The following is a 26,689-nucleotide window of genomic DNA, read 5'->3' as shown; positions in this document are numbered from 1 at the left end:
ACATTTCACCTGTTTAAAATTTTAGTTTTCATTTGTTTGCTGCTGTATAGAAATACGTTTGATTTTTGTGTATTGACTTTGTGTTTTGTTATCTCATAATTCATTTATTCTAGTAGTAGTTTTTGCATATTAGGATATTTGGAGTAAACAATCAATTTTATCTAAGAATAGAGACAGATTTGCTTCTTTTTCCAATCTTTATTTAATGTCTTTTTTTTCTTTTCTCTTTGCCCTATTGCCCTGGCTAGGGCCTCCAGTATAATGTTAAATGGTCAGGATGGTCATCTGTGCCATTTTCTTGATCTTAGCATTCAGTATAATGTTTTTTCATAGGTGCCCTATATCAGATTCAGGCAGTTCACTTTTTCTCCCTCACCTCTCAGGTAATTCACTTTTTGTCCTGATTTGCTGCAAATTTATATCTTGAATGAATTTTGTCAAATGGGTTTTCTGTGTCTGAAATGATCATTTTTTCCACCTTTATTTTGTTAATTCAATGAATTACAATAGTTTTCACATGTTAAATCAGCTTTCCATTCCTGGGATAAACCTCACTTCATTATCATATATTGTCCTTTTTCTATATTGCTGGATTTAATTTGCTAAAATATTGGATTGATTTTTGTGTTTATGTTCATAAGGGATACTGGTCTGTAATTTTCTTTCTGTGATATTTTTGTCAGATTTTTATATCAGGGTTATTATGTTAGCTTCATAAAATGAATTGGAAGAAGTATAACTTCCTTGAGTTTCTAAAAGTAAGATTGGTGTTGATAGAATTCAACAGTAAAAACTTATGGGCATGGGAATTTTGTGAGAAAATTTTTGATCATAAAGTCAATGTCTGTAGTAGATATAAGAGCTATTCTGTTTATCTTCTCTATTTTGTGTCAGTTTTGCTAAGTATTTTTCAAGAATCTTGTCAATTTCACCTAAGATTTAAATTTATTATCCCTTTTTCACCCATTGTTGGTCATTTGTATTCTCTTTTTCTTAATCTAGCTAAAGTTTTTATCAATTTTATTGATCTATTTTTTTAAGTTTATTTATTTTGAGAGAAAGAGTATGCAAGTGAGGGGTGGGGGGTGGGGTGGGGGGAGGAATCCCAAGTAGGCTCTGCCCTGTCACAGTGAGGCTTGGACTCATGAACTGTGAGATCATGACCTGAGCTGAAATCAAGAATTAGGTGTTTAACTCATTGAGCCACCCAGGCACCCCTTGTTGATTTTTTTGAAGAATCAACTAATGGGGTTTGTTAATTTTCTTTTTTTTTTTTTTTTAAGTTTTTTAATATTTATTTTGAGAGAGTGAGAGCAAGGGAGGGGCAGAGAGAGGGAGAGAGAAAGAGGAAATCCCAAGCAGCTTCCACGCTGGCAACACAGAGCTTGGCACAGGGTTTGATTGAACTCAAAAACTGTGAGATCATGACCTGAGCTGAAATCAAGAGTCGGGCGCGTAACTGACTGAGCCACCCAGGCACTCCTGTTAATTTTCAATATTATTTGGTTTGGATTTCATTTATTTCTTGTTTTTTTTTCTTTATTATTTTTTTCTTTTCACTTGCTTTAAGTTTTATCATCTTTTTCTAGTTTCTCAAGGGGGACTTAAGGATTTTATTTCCTAGTATAAACATTTACAGTTGTAAATTTCTCCCTGGCATCATGTTAGCTGCATCTCACCAAATTCTGTGGTATTTTCATTATTCAGTTCAAGACATTTTCATTTTCTTCCTTTCTTTCTTCCTTTCTTTTTTTTTTTTTTAGTGTTTGTTTATTTTTGAGAGAGAAAGGAGCACACACAAGCGGGAGAGGGGCAGAGATAGAGGGAGACAGAGAATCTGAAGCAGGCTCCAAGATGGGAGCTGTCAGTGCCTAGCATGACACAGGGCTTCAACCCACAAACTGTAAGATCATGACCTGAGCTGAAGTTGGACACTTAACTGACTGAGCCACCCAGGCGCCCCTCAAAACATTTTCTAATTTCTCTTGTGATTTATTTTTTTTTCTTTCTTTAAAAAAAAAATTTTGGGGCGCCTGGGTGGCGCAGTCGGTTAAGCGTCCGACTTCAGCCAGGTCACGATCTCGCGGTCCGTGAGTTCGAGCCCCGCGTCAGGCTCTGGGCTGATAGCTCGGAGCTCGGAGCCTGGAGCCTGTTTCAGATTCTGTGTCTCCCTCTCTCTCTGCCCCTCCCCCGTTCATGCTCTGTCTCTCTCTGTCCCAAAAATAAATAAAATAAAAAATAAAAATAAAAAAAAAAAATAAAATAAATAAAAAAAAATAAAAAAAAAATTTTTTTTTTTTAGTATGTATTTATTTTTGAAACAGAGAGAGACAGAGCATGTGCAGGGGAGGGGCAGAGAGAGAGGGAGACACAGAATCCGAAGCTAGCTCCAGCCTCTGAGCTGTCAGCACAGACCCGACGCAGGGCTCAAACTCGTCAATCACGAGATCATGACCTGAGCAGAAGTCGATGCTCAACCTACTGAGCCACCCAGGTGCCCCTCTCTTGTGATTTCTTATTTGACACACCAGTTCTGCTCAGAAGTATGTTCTTTAATTTCCAAATATTTGCTACAGAAAAGGGCATTCTTGGCAGAGAACAGTTAGCAAAGTGCATGGGGATGCTAGAATCACTTGGTCTGTTGCTGGACTCCAGGGCACAATGGTTCTGATGACTTCCACTAAGGGCTTCAGGTTTGTCTTGTCAGTACTGGAAAGCAGTGATGGGTTTTAAGCAGTGTGGGAACTGATCTTGGCAAGATGTAACAGCTCTGTAAGAGCTGTCTTAATACTTTTCAGTCAGGGTTTCAGGAAGGTAATCCTAAAGGTTATGGAGTGGAGGGGTCCAGACAATAGTACTAATAGGTTGCTAATTTCTTGATCAAAACAGTGTAGCAAGGGTTCATCTTGATTCTGCTGGAAGATTCTGTTCTCCACAATTGAAAATATAGAGAAGAATGGAAGACTCCCCAGTTGTGAAGTATTGACTCTGATAGATTCTGAATAACTCTTTGATCATTAGACAGTAATGGCATGAAAACTCAGGGAGTTCTTTCCTGCGAGAGTTTAGCTGTTTGTACTCTTTAATGTTTTAATATCCTCCCCAAGGTTTGTCCTGGCCCTTTTGTGGAAAATGGCTTAAATAGTGCCCCTGCCCCCAACACACATCCTTTTCTGCCCCCAAATCACCTGTGGTTGCTTCCTCTGAGATACTGCTGGGGTGTGTGTGCAGTCAGTTCTCTCTTGTGACCCCAAATCAGGGATGAGGTAGCCTCACTGCTGAGACTCCTTTTTTTAGCATAAATTCTTCTAGGTCCTCTTCCTCTACCCCTGTGCTGTTTTTGCCAGAGAGCCTTTTGGAACCTGACTTCCCTATAGATTCCCTGGTGTCCATTATAGGGCAAGGTGCAGTCACACTGCATTTTGCTTAAATTGTCTCTGGGTGTCTTCAGGCTTATATTGGATTATTGAGGGAAAGAATCCCTGATTTTCAGTGATACACTGTGGACACAATATGGGCCATTTTCACACCCCCATCTGTGACTTAGGGATCACAGTAGCACTTCCTGCAGAAGGCTAGTGGGGGGTGCATACAGCTGACGTGTGTGTGCCTACTATCTTGTATATATTGATGTATTCTTGGCTGTTGGCACTGAAAGAATAGATTCCTATCACTCCACTGTCAGTTCCATAAAGTGCTAGATGTATCTTCTCTTCACATAATCTGTTCTCACCAAAACTCAAATCTGCTGGGATATTCTGAGCTGGTCATTAGTGGATTTGCAGTCATTAATAAAATTTCTGTTTCAACAGAGGGCCAGATTTTCCATAGGTGGGCTGCACCTGGTGTGCTAATTCTGAGGTTTTGTTGTTGCTGTTAGTGCTGTTCAAATCAAGGGATCAGACGAGGTAGAGTGTTAACATTCTGTTTCTTAAGGAAGGTTGAAGAATTCCATCTTGAAAATCCACAGATTACAGACATGATATCATTTAATAATTGGTGTCATTGAGTGGTCCCCGTGTCCAGTAAAGTTCAGGATTCTGTGGATGAGAGGCAGTCTGACCCCTGTCTCAGCTTAAAGCCTTCACCTAAGCCATCAATGGTGAGAAAGGGGAGGTGGCTGTTAGACATGGCCAGGACTTCTCTGGGTTTCCCAGATGGTTTCATACCACAGCATGGCAAGACATTTAGAAGTCAGGACAGACGATGGTGTAGGTCTGACTGGGCTCCATTAGGTAAGAGATGATAGAAAAGGCTGTGAGGAGGTCATCCAAAAACAGTATCACTGTCAGGTTTTTAAGAAAGTTTGTAGCCAGGAGCTACATTCAAGACCATTATTTAAGTTTAAACTGTATGTTTTGTCTCTTTTCATTTTGTGATAGTGATTTGCTGTGGATAAATAGTTTTGTTATGGCTACAGTGAGGAGAAATGTCAGTTATAATTCAGGAATCCTAGACCTAAAGTCTCCATGGTCCTCAACAAGAAAATACTACAGCAACATGCCTGAGTCTGATGCCTCTTCCCATGCATGGAAGAGAAGTGGGGACCCCCATCCTTAGTGAAGTGTGCTGTCTTGAGACCTGGGTTTTCTCCAGATGTTCCTGGGCTGCAAGACAGAAAGGCATTCACTCAGTGCACAACCTTTGATGCTGATTATACACTGGGACATGCCCTTGCTTAGTAAGTTGCATCTGTCTCCTTTCAGGAGTAACTTGAGCTCTAGGAGCAGGGGTTGCAAGTTGGTCACTGTGTCTCCCCTCTCTGCAGTTCTTATTTGTGGACCAAGCATGTACTACCTTACGGTTCCTTGGTAGCTCCAGTTTAAAGACTCAGTCCAGTAAACAGAGTACTAAGGTTCTGTGTGTTCTCTTAGCTCCCTGGCCTCAAGTGTGCTTCTCGTTTCTCCTTGATTTAGTGGCACCCTCCTGCTCTGCAGTGCTCTCTCTGGGAAGCCTCATCTAGACCTCCAAACACAACCCCATCTTCTGTGGCCCTACCCTACTCTTGACAACCTCAGGCTGTTCCTTTTTGTAACTAGTCTGCTTCCCCTATTAACAGGATATTGTGGCTATAACATGTACATGCTATCTTACTACTGGCTTATTTAGCCTAATATTAAAATATGAACTTCTTCCTATGTCAAACTTATTTCTGTAACATCCTTTTCAATGACTGCATAGTTCATTGCATGGATATGTCATATATTATTTACCTAGTTCCTTTTTATTAGACATTTAGGTTATTTTTAATTTTTTACTCTTGTAAAACACTGTGGTACACCTATCCTCTATGATCTCTTCAGAAAAATTTACAGAAGTAGAATTGCTAGCTCAAAGCACCTTCTGAGACTCTGTGACAGCCATAACCAGTGTGCTTGAAAAACATTTTTTTTTTTTTAATTTTTTTGTTTATTTTGAGGGAGAGACAGACAGAGTCTGAGCAGGGGAGGGGCAGAGAGAGAGATACAGAATCCAAACAAGGCTCCAGGCTCTGAGCTGTCAGCACAGAGCCCGATGTGGGGCTCAAAGTCAGGAACTGCGAGATCATGACCTAAGTCGAAGGCAGACGCTTAACCAACTGAGCCACCTAGGCACCCTTTTTTTTTAAAATTATTATTTTTTCAATGTTTGTTTATTTTTGGGAAATAACAAGTGTGCTTTAAAAGGTAGGGGCCACAAAGACTGCCCATAGACTTTTTTTCCCCCAGTTTATTATTTTGAGAGAGTGAGAGAGAGAGAGAGAGAGAGAGAGAGAGAGCGCGTGTGCACATGCAGGAGGAGCAGAGAGAGGTAGAGAAAGAGAATCCCAAGCAGAATCCGCACTTGTAAGCACAGAGCTTGATGTGGGGCTCAATCTCATGAACAGTGAGATCATGACCTGAGCTGAAATCAAGAGCCAGACACTTAACTGACTGAGCCACCCAGGTGCCCCAAGGCTTTTAAATCTTCCTGCAATCAGGGCTCATTGGTTGGCAGGAATTTGGAGATTTTATACAGGTGTGTGTTGTTTTGCTGGAATTATACAAGAAGTCCAAGCCTAGAGATTTTCTGCAAGTAATGGGCCTAACTAGAGGTGCACTTCCCATGTGTGGCTTCCTACAGCAGCTTGAGGGAACATAGACCACTTTAGAGAACACAGCTTTTTTGCTTAAATTGAACACTGGATTGTTAACTGTAGACAGGGAGGTTTTGCTTAAGATTCAATTCAGATTGATTTCTTGGAAGGGTCATTAATGAAAACAAAGAAAAGTTAAAGAGATCTGGGAAATCACTAAGGTCATAAGAGTCTGAACTTAAAAGATGAAGCAGAGAACCAAGAGGAAGAATTTGGAAGTCAAGCCTGGGCCTGCTGTAGACATGAATGTGTATGCACTTCTCAAAATGTGAAGCTCTGTGAAAGAAACTACAGTTGTAATTTGATTTTTTTTTTCTTTCTTCTTTTTAGGTATCTCATTCAGTTGCTAAACTTATATTAGTTAATTTCCACTGGCAAGTTGCAGAGATACTGGACAGGTAAGGTGTTTGGAGGAAGAGACATGGCATTGCCCATAGCTTCTTTCTCTGCCCACCCACCCAGTGGTGATTATGTTTTGGAGTATATCCTTGCAATGTGCATATTATATATTTAAAACACTGGATCATATTGTATATCCTTTTTTCCTCTCTGTATATGGTGAATATTTTTCCATGTTTGCATTATATTTTTTTCTACCTCAGTTTTATTGCTGGCTTAGTATTTTATCACATAGATGTTCCATGCTTTTTCCTAACTCCTGTTGTAGACAGTGAAGTTAGTTCAGTTTTTTTATGCCTTTTTAAATTTGTAATCAGTGCCCTTCTAGATAACACTTGCCAACATCTCCATTTGTTTCTTTTGGATATATCAAGTGAGGAATGCAACATACTTTTGAATATTACCTTCAGGAAAGGTGGGCCAGCTTACCATCAGAACCAGAGCTCTTGGCTCTGATCTTCAAGTCTTGAGGTATCCTGGAAGTTCTCAGGAGGAGGGGTTTCTCCTCCTCCTGCACCCTCTGGGACGAGTCCCTGTGTCCCACCTTCATAGGCATGTGCTTCTTTCTAGCTTAGGGTTTCTTATCCTCAGCACTCCTGCCATTTTGGGATAGATAACTCTTTGTCATGGGGACACTGTTCTGTGAGTTGTAGGAGGTTTGGCAGAATCCACTTGAAAAGACAAAATAACAATAAAAAATGTGCAAGGGGCGCCTAGGTGGCTCAGTTGGTTAAGTGTCCAACTCTTGGTTTTGGCTTAGGTCAGGATCTCACAGTTCTTGAGCTTGAACCTGAGCCCCACATTCAGCCCCACTGCTCCTATCAGTGCAGAGCCTGCTTGGGATTCTCTGTCTCCCCCCCCCCCCCACCCCTCCCGCTCCCCCCCCAAAAAAATAATAAACTTTAAAAAAATGGGCAAAATACCAAACAAGCATTTCACAGAAAAGAAAGCTCAAATGACCATTAACATGAAAAGATACTCAACCTTCATAATAATCTGGCACACTGAAATTAGCACCCCCAGTCTGTGAAATCAAAAAGATCAGCAGATACTGCCAAATAACCCCTAGAGAACAAAACTGCCACTGGTGAGAATCACTGGTTGCCGCTCCTGCCCTTTCACACCACAGTGAGTCTTTTTTTGAATGGTGTGATCCATTTATCTTCAGAGGAAGGAAGGTCATACCTTTCCTTTTCCAGGCTAAACATAACTGGGATGGCTGTACCCACTGGAGCAGTGTAGCTCACTCAGGAAGGAGCAAGTGTGCTCCTGATCCCACCCACTGCATTCTCACTCTCACTCTCTATCCTTAAGAGCCGAATACATTTAGATAGACTTCTGTGTGAACTTCCATTGTCTGCAGTGCTGTTTCTACTACTCACAATTCTGGAACCATGTAGGTTCCAGCAGTGGGGTACCTCTCACTGCCCAGACTCTGTAGCCTAACTTGGGAAAGGACAAGATGGCTGCAGATATTAAGGTTACTAGCGTGAGAAGTAGGAATAAAAGCAGTGGAAGGGAGGCATTCTAAGTGAAATAAGGAAGTCACACTTACATGAGACATTGTTCCCTGCTCAGATTCCTGATTTTTGGGTAATGCATTTTCCTGGGTTTTGTGTGGCACTTTCATTGCCACAGGATAATTGTTTTTATTTTTACTTTTTAAAATTTATTTATCTTGAGAGAGAGTGTGTGTGAGTGAGGGAGGGGCAGAAAGGGAAAGAGAGAATTCCAAGCAGGGATTCTCTTATGTTATGCTGATAGCACAGAACCTGACACGGAGCTTGATCCCACAACCATGAGATCATGACCTGAGCCAAAATCAAGAGTCGGACACTTGACTAAGCCACCCAGGCACCTGTTTTTATTTTTATTTTTTTAACATTTATTTTAGAGAGAGTGAAAACAAGTTGGGGAGGGTCAGACAGAGAGGGAGACAGAGGATCTAAAGTGGGCTCTGCCTTGACAGTAGAGAGCCCAGTGTAGGGCTCGAACTCATGAGCCGTGAGATCACGACCCAAGCCAAAGTTTGATGCTTAACTGACTGAGCCACCTAGGCGCCCCTTTTTTTAAAAAAATTTTATTTATTTGTATTTTTATTTTTTTATGTTTATTTTTGAGAGAGAGAGAGAGCACGAACAGGGGAGGGGTAGAGAGAGGGGAGACACAGAATCTGACGCAGACTCCAGGCTCTGAGCTGTCAGCACAGAGCCTGATGCAGGGGCTCGAACTCAGGAATGGTGAGATCATGACCAAAGTCAAATGCTTAACCGACTGAGCCTCCCAGGTGCCCCTGTTTTTATTTTTAAATGTATATATTTCATACCTCATTCCCAATTTTGATTATGAAATACTAATTTTTCAAAAATGTATGTGCACACGTGATAATGTATAGGTTTTAAAGAATGATTAAGCAAACACATTTAAGTGTCCATTCAAATAAGAAGTGGACATTTTATTCTGAAGCTTCTGGTGGCAGTTCCTGCTTAGCCACACCCCCTTCCTTCTCTGAAGCAACCAGTATCTTGAATTCAGTATTGATCATTTTCTTATTTATTCTTTTTAATTTTTTTTTTTTTTTTTTAGTGTTCATTTTTGAGACAGAGCATGAATGGGGGAGGGTCAGAGAGAGAGGGAGACACAGAATCCAAAGCAGGCTCCAGGCTCTGAGCTGTCAGCACAGAGCCCGACGCGGGGCTCGAACTCACAAACCGTGAGATCATGACCTGAGCCGAAGTCGGATGCTCAACCGACTGAGCCACCCAGGCGCCCCTCTTATTTGTTCTTAAATTATATATCCTTTAGTTTTGGATGTTTTTAGAACTTTACAGACATGGAATCATGCTGTCTGTATTCTTAAAGTTTTTAAATTAACAAGGTTGCATCTTAAGACATCCTATCCATATTCCTGTCAACATTTGTGACTGTGAATTTTAGTTTTTTGTTGTTATAAATAATGCAGCTCTGAAAACTCGTGTGTATGACCGCTAGTGTCATATAATTTTTCTAGGGTTGAGTGTAGGAAGTGAGTTACTGGGCAATAGGGTGTGTGTTTCTTTAGCTTTGCTAAATGACAAAATGTTTCCAAAGTGATTGTACCATGTTATATGCCCACCAGTGGTATGAATGTTCCTGATACTGTCACCCTTGAAGTTTTACAATCTGGTGGGTGGGTATAAATGGCATCTAATTGTTTTTAATTTCAGTATCCCAGATTATTATGGAGGTTGAGCATCTTTTCTTGTTCATGGCCGTTTGTGCTTTTTTTTCCTATCAAATGCTTGTTCTGTCTTTGTTTTTTATTGTTATTTTGTCTTTTCAAATGGATTTGTAGAAAATTTGCTTTTATTTATTCTGAGTATCAGTCTTTTGCCTGTTATGTATGTATTGAGTTACCTTCTATTTATTTATATAGCCGGGTTTTTCACTTTATGGTGTGTTCTGATGAACTGATAGCCTTTTTTTTTTTTTTTTTAAGTTTACTTATTTATTTTGAGAGAGAGGGGTGGGGACAGGGACAGAGAGCTGAGAATCCCAAGCAGGCTTTGCACTGTCAGCTCAGAGCTCGATGTGGGGCTCGAGCTTGTGAACCACCAGATCATGACCTGAGCCGAAGTCAGATGCTTAACCAACTGAGCCACCCAGGCACCCTGAACTGACGTTCTTAAATGTAACATAATATTTCAGAGTTTTCCTTTATGCTTTTTTTTTTAATTTTAATTAAGTTTTTGTTTATTTAAGTAATCTGTACACCCAATGTGGGGCTCGAACTCATGGCCCCAAGATCAAGAGCCACATGCTTCTCCCCGATGAGCCAGCCAGGAACCCTGTATACTTTTTTCTGTGCCCTTTTTTTTTTTATGTTTATTTATTTTTTAGAAAGAGAAAGAAAGAGTGCCCTCAAGCAGGGGAGAGGCCAAGAGAGGGAGAGGGAGAATCCCAGGCAGGCTCCACTCTGTCAGTGCAGAGCCTGAGTTGGGGCTCGATCCCACAAACCGTGTTATGAAACCTAAGCTGGAATCAAGAGCTGGCTGCTAAACCAACTGAGACACCCATGTGCCCTTTTTTTATTTTATTTTTTGAAGATTTTATTTTTAAATAATCTCTACGCACAGCGCAGGGCTCGAACCCACAACCAAGAAGATCAAGAGTTGCATACTTTACTGACTGAGCCAGCCAGGCACTTCTGCATTTTCTATGTCTTAAGATATCATTCCCTGTTCTGAAGACACAGAGCTGTTTGCTTAGATTTCATGAAAGGGATTGAAAACATATATGGTATTTCATAAGTATTTTTCTTATAGTTTCGTATCTTTGAAGCAGGGTTATTATTCTCATACAAATTGAGAACTAAAAAGTTGAAAGAGGAAAAAGTATTTATACAAAGGAAAAGGAAGCTTGGTTCTGTCAGACAGTAATTAGAGACAAAGACACTTTAGTGCAACTGCAGCACTTGTTGGTGTCTTCTGATTTTGTTCACAGGTTAAAATGCTTATCTTCATTTCTGATTCCCTTTATTTCTGCTTGTATTTTGCAGATACAAGTCTAATTCTGCTCAGCTGCTTGTTGAGGCTCGCGTTCAGCCCAGTCCCTCGAAACATGTGAGTGTCTCCCATTTGAGCAAGGCTTCTCCTGACACACATGGCTCTTGCTGTGGCTTAAGGTGTTATTGAGAACCATCTTGCTTTGTTTCTGGTACAGCATGCCTGAGATTTTTGTTCCAACATGGGCCTAAATCTTCCATTTCCATTATAGTTGGAAGAGTTTCCTCATGGATGGAGAATAAATCATTGCCAGTCCTGGGGCCCTCTCCAGCCTCACCTTGCTCTTTACACTTACACACAGCCTGCGTTCCATTCCTGCTGGGTTCTTTGGTGTTCCCAAGCTTACTGCACGCCTCTTTGACTCTTCTCATGCTATCCCCAGCTTGGAATGTTCAGACCCTGTCCCCATCTTTGTCTGTGGGAGTGGAACTCATTTTTTAAAGACCCAAATTGAGCTCTCTCTCACAAAGCCTGTCTCCCGTGATCTCTCCTCTCCAAAATCCTCTAGTTATGCCTTGAAGTCTTTGCGTGTGTGATGTACTGACTCACTCATCCTTTCAGCTCCCCTACCACACTGTGCTTTAAGGATAGGAACTATATCTTACAGTGTGCATGGCAATTTCCTGTGTATTTAGGAGTTAGCAAATATTTTCAAATAAATAAGGCCATGTTGGAAACACTCTTTAGGAGGAATAATTGGGGCTCAAATTGCCACTTCAGTAGTTGTTGGGAGAACATTTCTAGGAGCATACTAGATAAACATGAGAATACGGTCTTTTTCTTCAAATTGTTTTTTGTATTCCCAGTGAGCTAACCAAGAACCTAATAGTGGACTTTTCCATCAGTTTGTGGCTTGGGCCAGGGGTCCCCACATTGTCTTTGTCTGTCAGTTTGTGTAGCATGGCATGGATTCTGGAGTTCAAGCTTTGCGGTTATTTGCCCACATCCTAGAAGGTTTCTTTCCTAGTAGGAGCCTTCCTCATCCTCTAAATTAATTGTACTCGACATCTCTGCAGTATGCTAAGGATGAGTTGTGACTTAGTAAAAGCTGTAATATTTTGTGTTTTGGGCATTAATAATGGGGAAAGCACTGTCTTTGACAAGTAAACCTGCAGTGGGACTATTAGAAGCTTTACACGCTCAGCTCAGCCTCTAAGAGCCTCTATAGTACTTGTTGAGGGACAGCTGTGTTCATCAAATGGGGCAGTTTATAAAAGAACCCAGTAGCCTCTAAAAGCAGAAGTTGAACTGAATGACCTCTAAGGACCTTGGCAATTTGGAAATCCTGAGCTTTTCAGCCTGACATTACAAACTACTGTAAGTTTTCCATTCAGCCTTCCTCTGCCTCTCTGAATCCGAGAGATTGTCCAGGGCGAACACTCAGGCACCATCTCCTTTAGGAAGTCTTCCTCATCTATGCTTTCTGTTCAGAACTCTTGGGACCCGTAGAGCCCACACATTTCAGTTGAGCTCTAACACTTGTTGCAGGGTCAGAATCACTTCCCAAAGACCTAGCTGTGTGAGGCACCCCTGTGGCCTCCCAGACTCTAGAGGCTCCTCTTTACTCATTCTGTTCCGCCTCTCCCCAGGTTCCCACAGCCCACCCTCCTCACCACTGTGCAGTGTGTATGCAGTTTGTGCGGAAGGAAAACCTACTTTCTCTGGCCTGTCAGCACCAGTTTTGCCGTAGCTGCTGGGAGCAACACTGCTCAGTACTTGTCAAGGACGGTGTGGGTGTAGGTGAGTTTGCCACAGAATTTGTAAATGGCTAGCATGAAGTATTTATCTTCAACTCTGCCCCTTTAGGTCAGCTGTGTGTTTTCTTCTGAGCCTGATTGAGGTTTTTATTGTCAGAACCATTGGTTCCCATTGGTTCAAGCTTGGAACCAACCAACAGGTTGATTGGTTGAACAGTCGCAAGGTTTTCTCAGTCCTGAACAAAATGAGATGATTAAGGCTATTGTTTGGGCATATATGTAAACATTAGTGTGAGTGCAAGGCTCCTTTTTGGGAGAACTGTCCTTAAGCTGCCTACCCTATCTTGATAGCCCAAGTGGCAACCATAACTCAGAAACACTCAGAGATTGCTGCTATTTAGGTAACATAATTCAGATTTGGTGATTGGTTCTAGGAGTATTTGTTAGAATATGACTTGATATTGGATCTAACTTAGCATCACATTAATGGTGTCTGCAGAATCTCATTGTGTTGGGTAGAAATCACTTGCACATAATATTAAACATCACAAAATGAAATTGTTAGCCAAGAACCATATAGGTTTTTTTTTTAATGTTTATTTTTGAGAGAGTGTGCACTTGCACATGAGTGGAGGGGCAGGGGAGGAGTTGGGCAGAGAGAGGAAACAGAGGATCCAAAGTGGGTTCAAACTCCCAAACAATGAGGTCATGATCTGAAGTTAGACACTTAACCAACTGAGCCATCCAGGTGCCCCTAGGATTTTTTTTTTTTTTTTTTTTTTAATTAAGTTCTGTGCCCAGTCGGGGCTTTAACTCACATCCTCGAGGTCAAGAGTGGCATACTCTACCAACTGAGCCAGCCAGGTGCCCAAAGTACTGTATAGGATTTTTTAGATGATACTGCCTTTTTAATGGTGCTATTTATTTGTGATTTATATGTAATTTGAGAGAAATCTTAGTTGCATCATTGTAAATATATTAATTTTTCTCTCTCTCTTTTTTTTTTTAATACATTCTGTGGCTTCAAGGGTTTCCTATAAGGAATCCTATATGGAATTTGTTGGTTGAACTCAGTGGGGAAATAAATTCTTGTTGTGTCTTCTGCGACGCAGTTGTCCATCGTGTTGCCTTTGTTCAACAGGAGTCTCTTGCATGGCTCAGGACTGCCCACTGCGAACACCAGAGGACTTCGTGTTTCCATTGCTGCCCAATGAAGAATTGAGAGACAAATACAGGCGCTACCTCTTTAGGGACTATGTGGAGGTATGACCAGCCCCTGTTGTGCCTCTGTCTTCCTGGACCTACTTCCCATCCATTCTCATCACAGTTACTTTGTAGACTAAGCTGCCATTAGGTGCTGTATTTTTTTTTTTTTAATGTTTATTTATTTTTGAGAGAGAGACAGAATATGAGTGGGGGACGGAGCAGAGAGAGAGGGAGACACAGAACCCGTAGCAGGCTCCATCTCTGAGTTGTCAGCACAGAGCCTGACGCTGGGCTCAAAATCACACACCATGAGAGATCATGACCTGAGCCGAAGTTGAACGCTTAACTGACTGAGCCATCCAGGCGTTCCTACATGCTGTAATTTGAAGAAAGAGCTGCACAGCTTTTTAAAAGTTTAGAAACCACTAGAGTGGTAGTGAAAGAACATACGCCCTGGAGTCAGACTGACAATAACGTGAATCCCACGTCTCTTACTTCCTCACTGTGTAGACCCATTATTTTACCTCTCTGAACCTTGATTTTCTCTGATAGAATGGTCAGGCGTGCTCACCTTCTACCCAGCTGCTTAACAAGCTGTTGTATGTCAGGGGATGAACATGAGTCATGGAGATCTCAGGAGTTGCTCTTGCATTTGGTTCCCTGTGTGATTTAGCACAAAGAAGGGGTATTGCTTCTTGTGCAGTTTAAAAACCTGTCCAGAATTCCAGCGTTTGGAGTCCATCCCCTCCATTGGGCTTCCAGTTGAGACTTGCTGCTTTCATGCAGCACAGTTTTCATCTTTGTCTTTTGTGCCTGAGCTTACTGGATTGACTCATCTCGGTCTTCTCATGCACGTGCTATGGGATAAGCAGTGCCTTGTTCTTTGTGTTGTTTGCTGCCTTTGGTACATGCGTGAGGGTCATCGAGCCTTTCAGAGTTTTTGTTTTTAGGGAAAATTGGTGTGTGATGTAATAATTCAGTATTTGTATATGTTATAAAGTGATCACCACAGTAAGTCTAGTTAACCATCCATCACCATATAATTGACCCCCTTCACCCATTTTACCCATCCCATAATTCCCTTCCCCTTTTTGTTTTGTGTTTGTTCATTTTGTTTTTTAGATTCTGCCTATAAGTGAAATCATATGGTATTTGTCTTTCTTCGTCTTACTTCACTTAATATAATACCTTCAGATGCACAGCTGATTGGGCTGCGTTCCTTTCCAGACCTGGTACCTGTGCACTTTCATCTCACAGACACAATTCTGTATTCCATTTTGTGATCTAGCCTTAAGTCATTCCAGTGATTTGCTATCTAGTTTTAGCTGAACGTTAGAGGTCTTCAGTATCTACCTAATGCTGTTCCTTGTGGCATCCTTTCTGAATTCCTATAGCCCTTTGATGGAAGTCATCAGCTGGAAGAACAGAAGGTGTTTGAGCTCTCAGGGAGGTCTGATTTGGAAGCAGTGACTAGGGGATGTCCTCATTGTTTCCCCTTGGTGTGTTCACAGAGTCATTACCAGCTCCAGCTGTGCCCTGGTGCAGACTGCCCCATGGTTATTCGGGTACAGGAGCCTAGAGCTCGCCGAGTACAGTGCAATCGGTGCAACGAGGTCTTCTGGTAAGAGTGAGTGTGAGTGCTGAGCAACCCTGGGCTCCTGCCTTGTCCTCCTCCAAAGCACCACTGCTGTTGCTGTGGGTGAGGGTGGGACTGGGAAAGACAGGGTCTTAGAGCCTAAACAGCAGCTCTGCTCCAAGTGGGCTCCACTTGGGCAGTGCTCCAAGTATGTACCCAGCATCTCACGTCCCATGGGATGTTTGACAGTGCTCAGAGACAAAAAAAGTGGCACAGATTCTTGGAGACTATGCTGTGGTTTATGCTGCTAAGACTCATGGCACAGAGATTGTGTCTATGTGGGGGTGTATTTGCCTGCACAGATAATCCCATATCCCAAATCCCTGTATTTGAAAGCAACAATCTTCAGCATCTGAATCTTTCTCCATGTTGGCCTGCGTAGGTTAATTTTAAAACACTGTAATTCATAAAAGTAGTTTACATCTACTTGGAGTTTATTCCATTCGATAGATATGGGAATAGCTAACGTGTACTGAAGGCTTACCATGGGAAAGACACTATTCTCATCACGTCAACTTCATTGTCACAACTCTGTACAATTGATACCGTTACCCTTATGTCCTTGGGGAAGAAATGGAGGTGTGCAAGGCAATGGCAGAGCCATAATTTAGGTCCATATCTATGTCTGTCCCTAATCATGCCTCCCTAGAAGATTCATGGTAGCGCTTCAGAGAAACTACATGGAAAGTGTGTGTGTGTGTGTGTGCGCGCGCGCGCGTGTGTTCTTGCCTTTCAAGACATTGTTGAGGGAGTCTGTGGCTTACCAAAGGTTAAGAACCAGTAGCATAGTTGCTCTCCATCATTTGTGTCACTTGTTATGAACTTGTTCCCCTGGGGCATTTGTTAGACTGTTTGCCTGAGAGCCTTCACTACCCAACATAGTATTGGCTTGGATAAAGGGAAATTAAAAACACACAGAACTGTAGCCCAGTGAGTGTTAGAGTGTTTTTCTCTTCTGATTTTAAGTTTCAGGCATCGTCAGATGTATCATGCAGGCGGCACCCATTCTGACAGATGTGCATACTGTGTGCATCTGGCTGGGAGCTAAGTCAGGGCTCTCGGAAAGTGGATCTCGGTTTTGCCTGGGATCTGAGCTAAGTTATCTGTCTCAGAGCACCTTACCATGCACTTTGAGTAAACTCTGAATTTGACATCCTTTCAAAGAGGGTTGACACACAAGATATTTAAGACAGAAATGTTTTATTTGCGTGTATTGAGAGTATATCTTAGAAGTGCTTAGATTGAAGAGAAATTCATACAATATTTTAAGTATAATTCTGGGTAAGTAAAGATCCCAAAGGCCTTGAGAGGTAACTTTACTTCTTTGAAAAGCTCTAATTCAGTATCTTTTGGCTTGGACAGAAGGAAAATTGAAAACATAGGACCCTGGCCTAACAATTATTTGAATGTCTTTCTTTTCTGGTTTTAAGTTTCAAGTGTCGTCAGATGTATCACGCCCCCACAGACTGCGCCACAATCCGGAAATGGCTCACGAAGTGTGCAGATGACTCCGAAACAGCCAACTACATTAGTGCTCACACTAAAGACGTAAGGACTGTATCTTACCTGTCATGGATCTGCCCTCCTTAATGCTGCCTAGGTCCTCGCCTGGGAGGCTGGCTGGCTTTTTGAGTGCGGGACACCCCGGGCCCCAGGGCCCTTGCTGAAGTCTGCAGACCCTTTCCCAGAGTTGGCAGAGTTGGCAGCGGATTATCATAGTATGCGTTGGATGCATTTATTTTAATAAAATGCTGACCTACCTGGAAAAGTTTGACCAGTAGAAGAACTAATTAGAAGAAAACCAGATTTTGTTTTAATGCCTCCCAGGCTTTAATAGCCCTGGGCGGGAGGTGGTTGATAGCAACACATAATAAAGAGTGAGGCTTTCACGCAAGCCTGGGCATGCCCAGTTCTCATTCTGAAACTTCCCATGGGAAAACATGGCCCTCAGCCCCTTGAACCCTGGGTGACTTGGCACCTATCCTATGCCAGTCATGTGCTGAGTTGCTGCACTCACAACACAGCTGTGACTGTGACATTAAACATAGTCTACTTCGTGTCAGTAGGAGAGCAGAGCGTCATACTGGTCTCTGCATTGCTGCCTACGTTGTGGCACCTCTCAAATGATAACAGGTGAGCTTTAGAGGTTGTTTCCTTGCTCTCTCGTGGAGGCAGAAGTCCAGGCAAGCTGACCAGGACGTGGTCTGGTGTGGCAGCTCTTGTGCTGCTTGGCATTCTTTCCAAGCAGGAAGACATTGTGCTGACTCAGCTTGTGCTTAATCTGAGCAGCCTTGTGGCAGAGACAGATGGTGGAAGACTTAGTGGGGCTCAGCCAGTGCTTGGAGTGTTTCAGAGCCAAATGTGCTGACCTCATTTCCTTGAATTGCTGTTCCAGCCTCAGCGACCCGCCACATTTAAGTGAGATGGTCCTCCCCAGAAGGGCTCGCACGATGAGCTGCTGGGCACGGGTGCCAGGAGCTTTGTGTAATTTGTCTTAGAACCAGCCTGGTGGTGTGTGAGCCTAATGGCGCCCTTCTGTCTCCTCAGTGTCCAAAGTGTAACATCTGCATTGAGAAGAACGGAGGCTGCAATCACATGGTGAGCAGAAGCCTGTACCCTTTGCATATGTGCCATGGAGCCTTTGGTCAGCGTGCCCTTAACATGTTCTCTTCTGTTTCCCTCTGACAGCAATGCTCCAAGTGTAAACACGGTGAGTCCTAGGTGTGGTGCACAAGGCCCAGCAGCACAGTCTTGTGCATGGGTCTCTAGTGCTTGTTTAGTGAGTGCTTTTGTAGTAAAGTGACAAACAAAGGGCAGCCTTGGTCACTTATAATCGCCAGCGTAAAGCAGCTCTTGATTTTTGACTTATTACTTTCTGGTGCCGCTTATAATCCTGCTGCCATCTCGCTCACACATATAGTCAGAAGTGAAGGTTGGGATGACTCTTTGACAACCTCATGATCCTCAGTCACCCAAGAAGATTTCAGTGTGTTCTTTTTATTTTTGCCAAGGCAGGTAAGTTCGGGGCTTATCTGTGCTACTTTACAGATACCTTTTAGAGCAGCTGTTTTATTGGAAGGAGTAACATAATAGTCTTCCTTCAAGGTTTTATAAAGTTTCCACAGGGTCTTTTGATTTGGCCTTTCGGATCTTCTTCATCCATCAGGAGTAGCTTGCATAGAAGGACCTGTTGGTTTTGCTTTTCTTCCTGTAAGATCAAATAAAGAAATAAAACCCAAGTAGAAAGTATGTCCAGACAAGTCTACACAGCAGCTTTGATGCTGACCAGGGGGCCCTGAGGGTTTCTCTTTGTAAGGGTCTCATCTCATGCTATTTTTCCCAGGAGCCCACTGTAATCAGAGTGAACATGGCAAGGCATTAGAAGGAAATAGCGATTGAAGTGTAGAATGAAGATAGACCACTGGTAGTGGCATATTTCCTCAGTGGTATCCCACCCTGTGCATTTGAGTGAGAGGGACGTGTATCATCTACTTAGAACAGTGCATAAGACATGCATACGGTTTAAAGAGAAATGACAAAGTGAACACCCCATCACATTCCTCACACTCAAGAAGTTCCCTGTGTGTCCCTTCCCATAGTCTCCTCATCCCTTACCACCCAGAGTTACTACCATCCTTTGCTTTGCTAAATAGTTCTACCACCTATACGGGCAACCCTAATATTTACGACCATAGCAAGCACAACCTACCTGATTAAGGAGATCACAGTTTTGCTGCTATTTGGTGAGGGCTTCCAGGAGAAGGGAAGCGAACAACCTCTAGGTCTCTGGGTTTGGCTTTAGCTCCTCCACGTTTTTATAAGAGGTCTTTTTGGTAAGTCAGTGAGCCAACTTGAATCCTGGTAAAACAGAGTTTACCCACTGTCGGTGTCTTTGGCAGAGATAGGTTATAGATCAGGTTTTGGCCATGTGACAGACTGGTTGGCTCCTCTCCATGAGATGGTAATTGTTGGATGTATAGTAGATCTTTATTTTTCCCTCTTTGCTTCCTTAGTGTAGAAGCAGACTTATAATTCTGAATATGAACTATTGGGTAGCTGTTGGTTTTATAGAAATGTTCTTTTTTAAATAATGACAGAATAGGGGAAAGCCTTTATTCCCAGCTTCATGTACAAAATCTTCTTAGGACGGGTGTTACGAGGGTGGAGGTAGTCAGGAGGGAAATACATGTTCTGGACGAACAGATGGGCCTCATTGGACAAGTTTCTGCTTCCCAGTGGCATTGACACAGCATACTAGTGGTCATGTACAGTCAGCATCTACCTGTGTTGGGTTAAAAAGGCACCAAGCTTATGTGCTCATGGAACTGAGAGGTTCCTCTGGCTACTGTTCATATCAACAAGAAAAGGCTACAGGGACAGTGGGATGTGACAGAGAGGAGATGTGCACATTCTATCTGGAAAACGGTACCCTTGGGAAGTTCTGGTCAGGTGACAACCCCACCCCACTCCCCTCACAGGATCTATCTGTCCTACTGCTTTGCCTGTGCCTTTGGAGGAATGTGATCTTATCTTGTGGGTGTAAATGCCTCTTTCTCCATCCTTCGCAGACTTCTGCTGGATGTGTCTAGGAGATTGGAAGACCCATGGCAGCGAGTACTATGAGTGCAGTCGGTACAAGGAGAACCCCGACATTGTCAACCAGAGCCAGCAAGCCCAGGCCAGGGAGGCCCTCAAGAAGTACTTGTTTTACTTTGAGAGGGTAGGCATCTTCTGCAGCTGCTCCTCGGGGTTGGGCTTCTTCCAGTTGGCCTTCTGAGGTAGAATTCCCAGTGACTGGTGTACTGGTATGTGCACACGGAAGTCAGGGAATGGAGCTCCTTCAGTGGACCTGAGTGATACCTCCATAAATGTGGCTTTCAGGTTCCAGAGAGCAGCCAAGACCAACAAGCTCTTTGAATGATGGCTGAAGGACAGTGAGGGGACCATCAGTCTTTTTCATCCACTATCATCTTAATCAGATTTAGAGGGCAGTTCTTCCCAGGAAGACTCTTCAGAAGCCCACAAGCATGGCACAAGCATGGCACAGTTTGGTTTCTAAGCACAGTAGACCAATGGGTACCTAGCCTTGTTTAGTCTTCAGGGTTGGAGCCCTATTGCCCTAGAGGGTAGGGTGATCTGGCAGGCAGACAGGGTTAGTAGTGTGGACTGAAGAAGTCCTCCTCCTGCACTCTCAAGGACACACAGTCCCCATAAGTTAGATGAAGCTGTGGCCATCCTGTGCCAACCAAGGTGTCAGCCATTCTGAACTTCTGTGTGGACTTCTGCTCTTTTCTCCTTTCTCTGTACCCTGTAGTGGGAAAACCACAACAAGAGCTTGCAGCTGGAGGCACAGACGTACCAGCGGATTCATGAAAAGATTCAGGAGAGGGTCATGAATAATCTGGGGACATGGATCGACTGGCAGTACCTACAGAATGCTGCCAAGCTCTTGGCTAAGGTGTGTACTGCCTCACTCTTCTGATCCCTGGTCCAGCGCCTGTCCCTGTCAGGCCCAAACCTCTGAGGATGGGAGACATTGTATGGGGCAAGGGAACGCAGCGCTGTGTACAGCTCTGCACGCTTCTGCTTATGGGCCCATGTTTCCTTGGGCTGTGTCCCCTGAGGACCCAGCCTGCTGCAGGCAGTGAGGGGCACTTCCAAGAAGAGGATTCCACTGCCTCTACCCCAGGGAAGGAACTGCAAGCCCTTTTCTGGTTCTCCTTAGGGAGAACTCAAACTCTTTTCTTCTTTTGTCCCATCCACACATCACTCAGAGGGAGCTAAGAGATTGTGTGTGTGGACTCTGATGTCCGACTCGAGGGAAGAGCCTTTGAGGCAGCTGCTGGTAATAAATCAGAGTTTAAAAAAGCAACTGTGGGTTCTTCTGTGACCATTTTTGTTTCAGCTTTTCCCATGTTATCTCCCAATTAATCCGTGATTTAGCTTGGCCTCATTTCTTTTGGGCCCACACCTAGAGGGCCAGGGCCAGGGCCAGGCTAACTCGCATGGTAGGGTAAGAATTGTGGGAGCTGCCTGAGATGCATGTGGGTTAGGTTTACAGGCACAGGTGCCTTCTCTCTCTCCTATTGCAGTGCCGATACACCCTGCAGTACACTTACCCATACGCGTACTACATGGAGTCTGGACCCAGGAAGAAATTGGTAAGGCCAGGCAGTCCTCTGCTCTGCCCTCTTAGCTTCACAGTTGCCCTTGTCTACTAGCACTTTCCAGGAGAGTGGGGACCAGACTCTAGCTATTGGGAGGGCAGAACAAAACTGTCAGTTTTTTTAAATATATATATATATTTTATTTTATTTTATATATTTTATTTCATTTTATTTATTTATATCCAAGTTAGTTAGCATATAGTGCAATAATGATTTCAGGAGTAGATTCCAGTGATTCATCCCCTAAAAACTGTCAGTTTTTGAAGTTCACTTCTCCTCTAGGCATCTTTAAATAGACTGCATGTTGGGGCGCCTGGGTGGCGCAGTCGGTTAAGCGTCCGACTTCAGCCAGGTCACGATCTCGCGGTCCGTGAGTTCGAGCCCCGCGTCAGGCTCTGGGCTGATGGCTCAGAGCCTGGAGCCTGTTTCCGATTCTGTGTCTCCCTCTCTCTCTGCCCCTCCCCCGTTCATGCTATGTCTCTCTCTGTCCCAAAAAAAAAAAAAAAAAAAAAAAATAGACTGCATGCCCTGGCATTCTGTGTAATAGTAAGGTAGATATGTCAAAGCCCCTGAACAGCTATATTTATAGGGCAATTGGCTAAAAAGTTCTGTGGTCACTTGGAAGGCCAGCACCCATGCCTGGGAGGATCTCCAGCATGCATGTCTCTGAATTATAGTGGACTCTTTTACATCTTTAATTCTGTATCTTAGATATGGGTTATTTCCCCCAATTATAAAGTAATTCACATTTATTTAAATGTTGGGAAACATAGAAAAACATTTGCATTGTCCATAATCCCACCAGAAGGAAATGGCCACTGTTCGCATTTTTCAGCCTTTTAGAATTATTTTTATCTATTTAATGTTAATTATATATGTCGCATTCAATTGTTACAACTGCTTATTGTTGCAGTTGTCATTATTTACCAGGCTGGTAAATACCGGTTTTAATAATAGGATAAATGATTTGTTATATGGTCATACCATCATTTGGGCATTTATTGTTTCTGACTTTCATTATTACAAATAAGACATTGAGGAACATTTTGTGTATAATTGTACAATGGGTATACAATTACTAAGTCAGATGGTTTGAGTATTTTTAAGACTTGAAGAGCTGAAAAACTGAAAGATTCTGTGAACGCCATGTCTGTGAAGATCCATTGTGATTTGCTTCTGCAACATCTGTTTCCTGTATGTTGGGAGCATTCTTTTCAGTGGCTTAAATTTTCCCCCTGTCTTTTGGGGTAGAGGGTGAGTGTAGCCTTGCCACTTGGCTGTCCTCCTCAGGTAGTCTTTTGATCGGGTTCTGGCTCTGGCTCCAGGAACTAACTCTGCTCGCTGAGGACAGTGTCAGGGTTGTCGGTAGCTCTTGCGAGCCTGAGGTGCTGCGTCTGCCCCTCCATCTGCAGGCCCCGCCCCGGCTGCAGCCCCTCTCCTTTTGACCCTCCTGCTCTGCCCATACAGTTTGAATACCAGCAGGCTCAGCTGGAGGCTGAGATCGAAAACCTGTCATGGAAAGTGGAGCGCGCAGACAGCTATGACAGAGGGGTAAGTGCTGCCCTCTTGTTGGTCCTTCTGTTGCAGGCCAGGGAGTACTGCCGTGTTAAAAGTGACAGGGTTGTTAGCATGCGGCCCAGAAGCTGCTGCTGAGAAGGGTGGGAGGGCAGAACCTTTGACTCCTCATAGCCCCTGACATGGTGGACATGGCTTTGGCTGCTCCCTGCGTGGGACGGCCGTGCGAGCACCATCTTGCTTTCCTGCTGCAGGACTTAGAGAACCAGATGCACATAGCAGAGCAGCGGAGGAGAACCCTGCTGAAGGATTTCCATGACACCTAGGTGGGACACGGGCATGCTGGAGTGAGGAAGATGTGGCTGCGAGGCCTCCTGGCTGCTGTACTGCATGCTGCAGGCTCTGCCTTTCACGACCCCAGGCAACAGCCAGGGCCCCACTCCTGAGAGACACTGGCCGCACACCTCTTAGTCCACTTCTGTTTTCTTCTCATCTTTTTGCTTTTTGTTTTTACCAGGGTAGAGGCCATGTTGAATTGGCCTCTTTTCAGGACTTTTAATTCCCCCTGGATGGTTGTTGGGAGGGAGGGAAAGTTTTTTCTGAATGACTATTAATAGTATTAGATCATTACAACTTATGTAATTTTCAAAAGTTGTATAATTATACAAAAAAAAAAAAAAAGCAAACCATAGAATTACACAGAACCCTTTTTAAAAATAAATTGGCAATGGAGTGTTTTACCCTCTAGCTATTTTACTTAGAATATAACATTTGCTGCCTGCCCCCACTGCCTCAGAATGTCTACTGTAAGAGGGCCCCAGGGGTCTCTGTTTTTGGATTCTCATGTGTCTGGCCACAGCTGGTGTCCCAAGGGAAGAACGTGGGTGGCAGATGGTGGGGAATGGAGTTGGCCTGTGTGATGGGCACGGAGCGCAGAGAATCACATCATGCCTTCTGCCTGGTCCTTAGAGGCCTTTTAGTGGTTGGATGCACCTGCCTCACCTTGCAGTGAGGAGATAATACAGAAAAGGGCCTTGTCACAGGGTGTCATTGTCTGATGGCACTATGTGTCTGTGAGCTCATCTTTCTTCCAGGTTTACCTGGGTCTGGCTACTGAGACCAGCCCACAGCAAAGCATAGGTGAGCTTGTGGCCCTCCAGACCAGGGGATGTGAGTTCAGCACAGTTGTTTCATTTTGTCTCCTAAAGATAGAGATCTACTTTTAAAGGGAATTATTCCCCCAAATAAATTTGTTTTACCTTGGTCCCTTCTTTTGTGCCAGTGTTCTGGTGGTGTAACTAACCAGGTTCACAGATGGCCATTCACAACCTGACACTGTCCTGCTACACTGTTCTCTGGTGAACTTCAGGGTCAGAGTTCAGCATGGCCCTCCCAAGGGCACTGGTATTCCTGCCTCAGGGGCCTTGTTTGCACACGTGGTTTTTATGTTATCTGGAGTGTGTTCTGTGGCTGCTCTGGAGGGTTGGGTGCTCTCCCACTTGCCTGGGTTTAGCTGTTGGAGGACACCATCTCTGGGGTCTGGGAGTCTTGAGGCCAGGAGAGTCCTTGGTTTGTAGTCTCAGCTATGATGCTAGAAGGGCTGGTCAGGGGAGAAGGCCAGCTTTTGCACAGTAGAGTACAAAGGAACAGGTGGTTTGTGTGGTGTCCTGCCTGTCCTGAGCCTGGTCCTATGGGCCTTTTAAAAGTTACTTTTGTGATTCCTGGGGTTTCTGTGACTTTGTTCACTGCCTCCCCTCTGAGGCTGTCCATACTCGACAGGGCCTCCTTAACCTCCTAGAAGAGTTGCTTGGGAGATCTGTGAAAATACTATTTTGGAAGTTCTTTGATATTCAAACATTTTCGCCTTGGTCAGCAATTTCCCAGGTATCATGTTAGCTGTAAACTGAATCACTCTTGAAGATAGAAGACAGCTGTGACTCTTGGGATCATGGGGTACACAGCTGGCTACAGGCTCCCTCTCTTCCTGTCAGGTCCTATCTCTTTCTGTCACCTACAAGGGAGGAACTGTGGGGTGGAGTGGGAAAACAGGCTAGGAGGGCAGCAAATGAGCCCAGAATTGGAACAGTGGGGAGCTCACTGAAGGAGGAACATGCCTGCTTGCAGGACCTCGGGGTGGGTGTCAATGCTGCATTGACATGTGGAAGATCCTGGCGTCTGGAGCCTTTACCTCTCTTACCAAGTCCTTTCCGTGTCACCACCATGGCACAGGACCTGTGTTGCAGCTCTGCGCCTTAAGTCACACCCTGGGCATCCCTGGGCATTGTTTGGACTGCACGGCTGCCACGTAGTGCACTTGTACCCAGCTGTGGCTCCCAACCACTAGAGCTGTAGGAGGTTCTGTGCCCAGACAGTAGCCTGCAGCCCTTGACCTGTGGAGAGCTTCCTTTTGTGTCCCCAGTAGCTGTCCTTTGCTAACATCATCAGGAAGATGAGAAAGATCAGGCAGAATTTTTCTGCCCTACAAAGGATGGAAGATAAAGGAAGGCACAGTGTTTTCATGAATTTACCATATATCTTTGTTTTCTTCAAAGAAAAAATTGAGGCAATGTCATCTGCTCAATGTTGAGTGGTTTATTCAAAATAAACTGAAAGTTTCTGATTATAAAACTGTGTAGGGTCTTTCTTCCAAGGATGTAAGTAACCTGAGCCAATACCCCAGGGGATTCTGGCCAGTGAGCACCAAATGGGGGTCTTCCTGCTGATCAGCTCTGTCCTCTAGAGAGCTGGGAAGAACCCACTGGCCTCTGTTCTGCCTTCTCTGGCTTGCTGGCGAGAGGGCATCCAGAGGGAAGTGGAATATCCTGGCAGTTTTTGCTCTCCTCTCCCTCCCTGGGTTGCAAGTCATACCACTCCCCCCACCACACACAGATCCTGGGATTGTAGCAGACTACCAGTGGGAATGCCCCACAGCTGCTGCTGAGGCCCTGAGCCCCTCATCCAGAAGACCCCCTGGGTCCCTGCAAAGCAGATGGGGAAGCCTAGGGTTATACAGTATGGCAGGGGTGTTGTGGCTTCACAGGGGCTCTGGGGTTACAAAGAGAGGACCCTAGACAGAAACCTGAGTGCACAGAGTTTAATCCCAAGGATTGAGGACAGGAAATGGAGTTTGGGTTCTGATCGAGTGGGTCCACGCTTGTGGTGGGAAGAGTGGCAGCAACTTCAGTGATAGGGGTGAAGGCTCCAAAGCTGTGGGCAGCATGCAGAGGGCAGGCAAGGCCAGAGAGGCCCTAGACCCTGCCAGTCTGAACGCCACAGCTGCTCATCCCTGGGCCTCGGATGTACCACGCCCCATGCACGGTACTGGGCATACAGTGGTGTGCAAAAGATCCATGGGTTTTACCCTCTCAGAGCCTCCAGAACATGCGGGACACGGATGGAATTGATCACTA

The 26,689-nt window shown here is 44.1% G+C and overlaps 1 protein-coding gene across 3 annotated transcripts in view; it reads left to right on the top strand.

The window, feature by feature from the left end:
- Positions 1-25,907, top strand: part of ARIH2 (ariadne RBR E3 ubiquitin protein ligase 2) — a 49,561-nt gene extending 23,654 nt beyond the window's left edge. For all 3 annotated transcript variants that reach the window (XM_058726994.1, XM_058726995.1, XM_058726996.1), the window contains 13 exons: positions 6,446-6,513; positions 11,052-11,115; positions 12,648-12,798; positions 13,897-14,018; positions 15,473-15,582; positions 17,028-17,145; positions 18,145-18,195; positions 18,286-18,307; positions 20,166-20,317; positions 20,912-21,055; positions 21,690-21,758; positions 23,232-23,315; positions 23,534-25,907. In XM_058726994.1, the coding sequence (XP_058582977.1) occupies positions 6,446-6,513; positions 11,052-11,115; positions 12,648-12,798; positions 13,897-14,018; positions 15,473-15,582; positions 17,028-17,145; positions 18,145-18,195; positions 18,286-18,307; positions 20,166-20,317; positions 20,912-21,055; positions 21,690-21,758; positions 23,232-23,315; positions 23,534-23,605 (1,227 nt within the window). In that variant the 3' untranslated portion in view covers positions 23,606-25,907. The remainder of the gene's footprint in view (positions 1-6,445; positions 6,514-11,051; positions 11,116-12,647; positions 12,799-13,896; positions 14,019-15,472; positions 15,583-17,027; positions 17,146-18,144; positions 18,196-18,285; positions 18,308-20,165; positions 20,318-20,911; positions 21,056-21,689; positions 21,759-23,231; positions 23,316-23,533) is intronic.
- The last annotated feature ends 782 nt before the right edge of the window (positions 25,908-26,689 follow it).

This window comes from Neofelis nebulosa, chromosome 4 (genome assembly GCF_028018385.1).
Source record: "Neofelis nebulosa isolate mNeoNeb1 chromosome 4, mNeoNeb1.pri, whole genome shotgun sequence".
NCBI classification, from domain to species: Eukaryota; Metazoa; Chordata; class Mammalia; order Carnivora; family Felidae; genus Neofelis; species Neofelis nebulosa.
The sequence above is the reverse complement of the archived record's forward strand: the minus strand, read 5'-3'. Positions and strand labels throughout refer to the sequence as shown.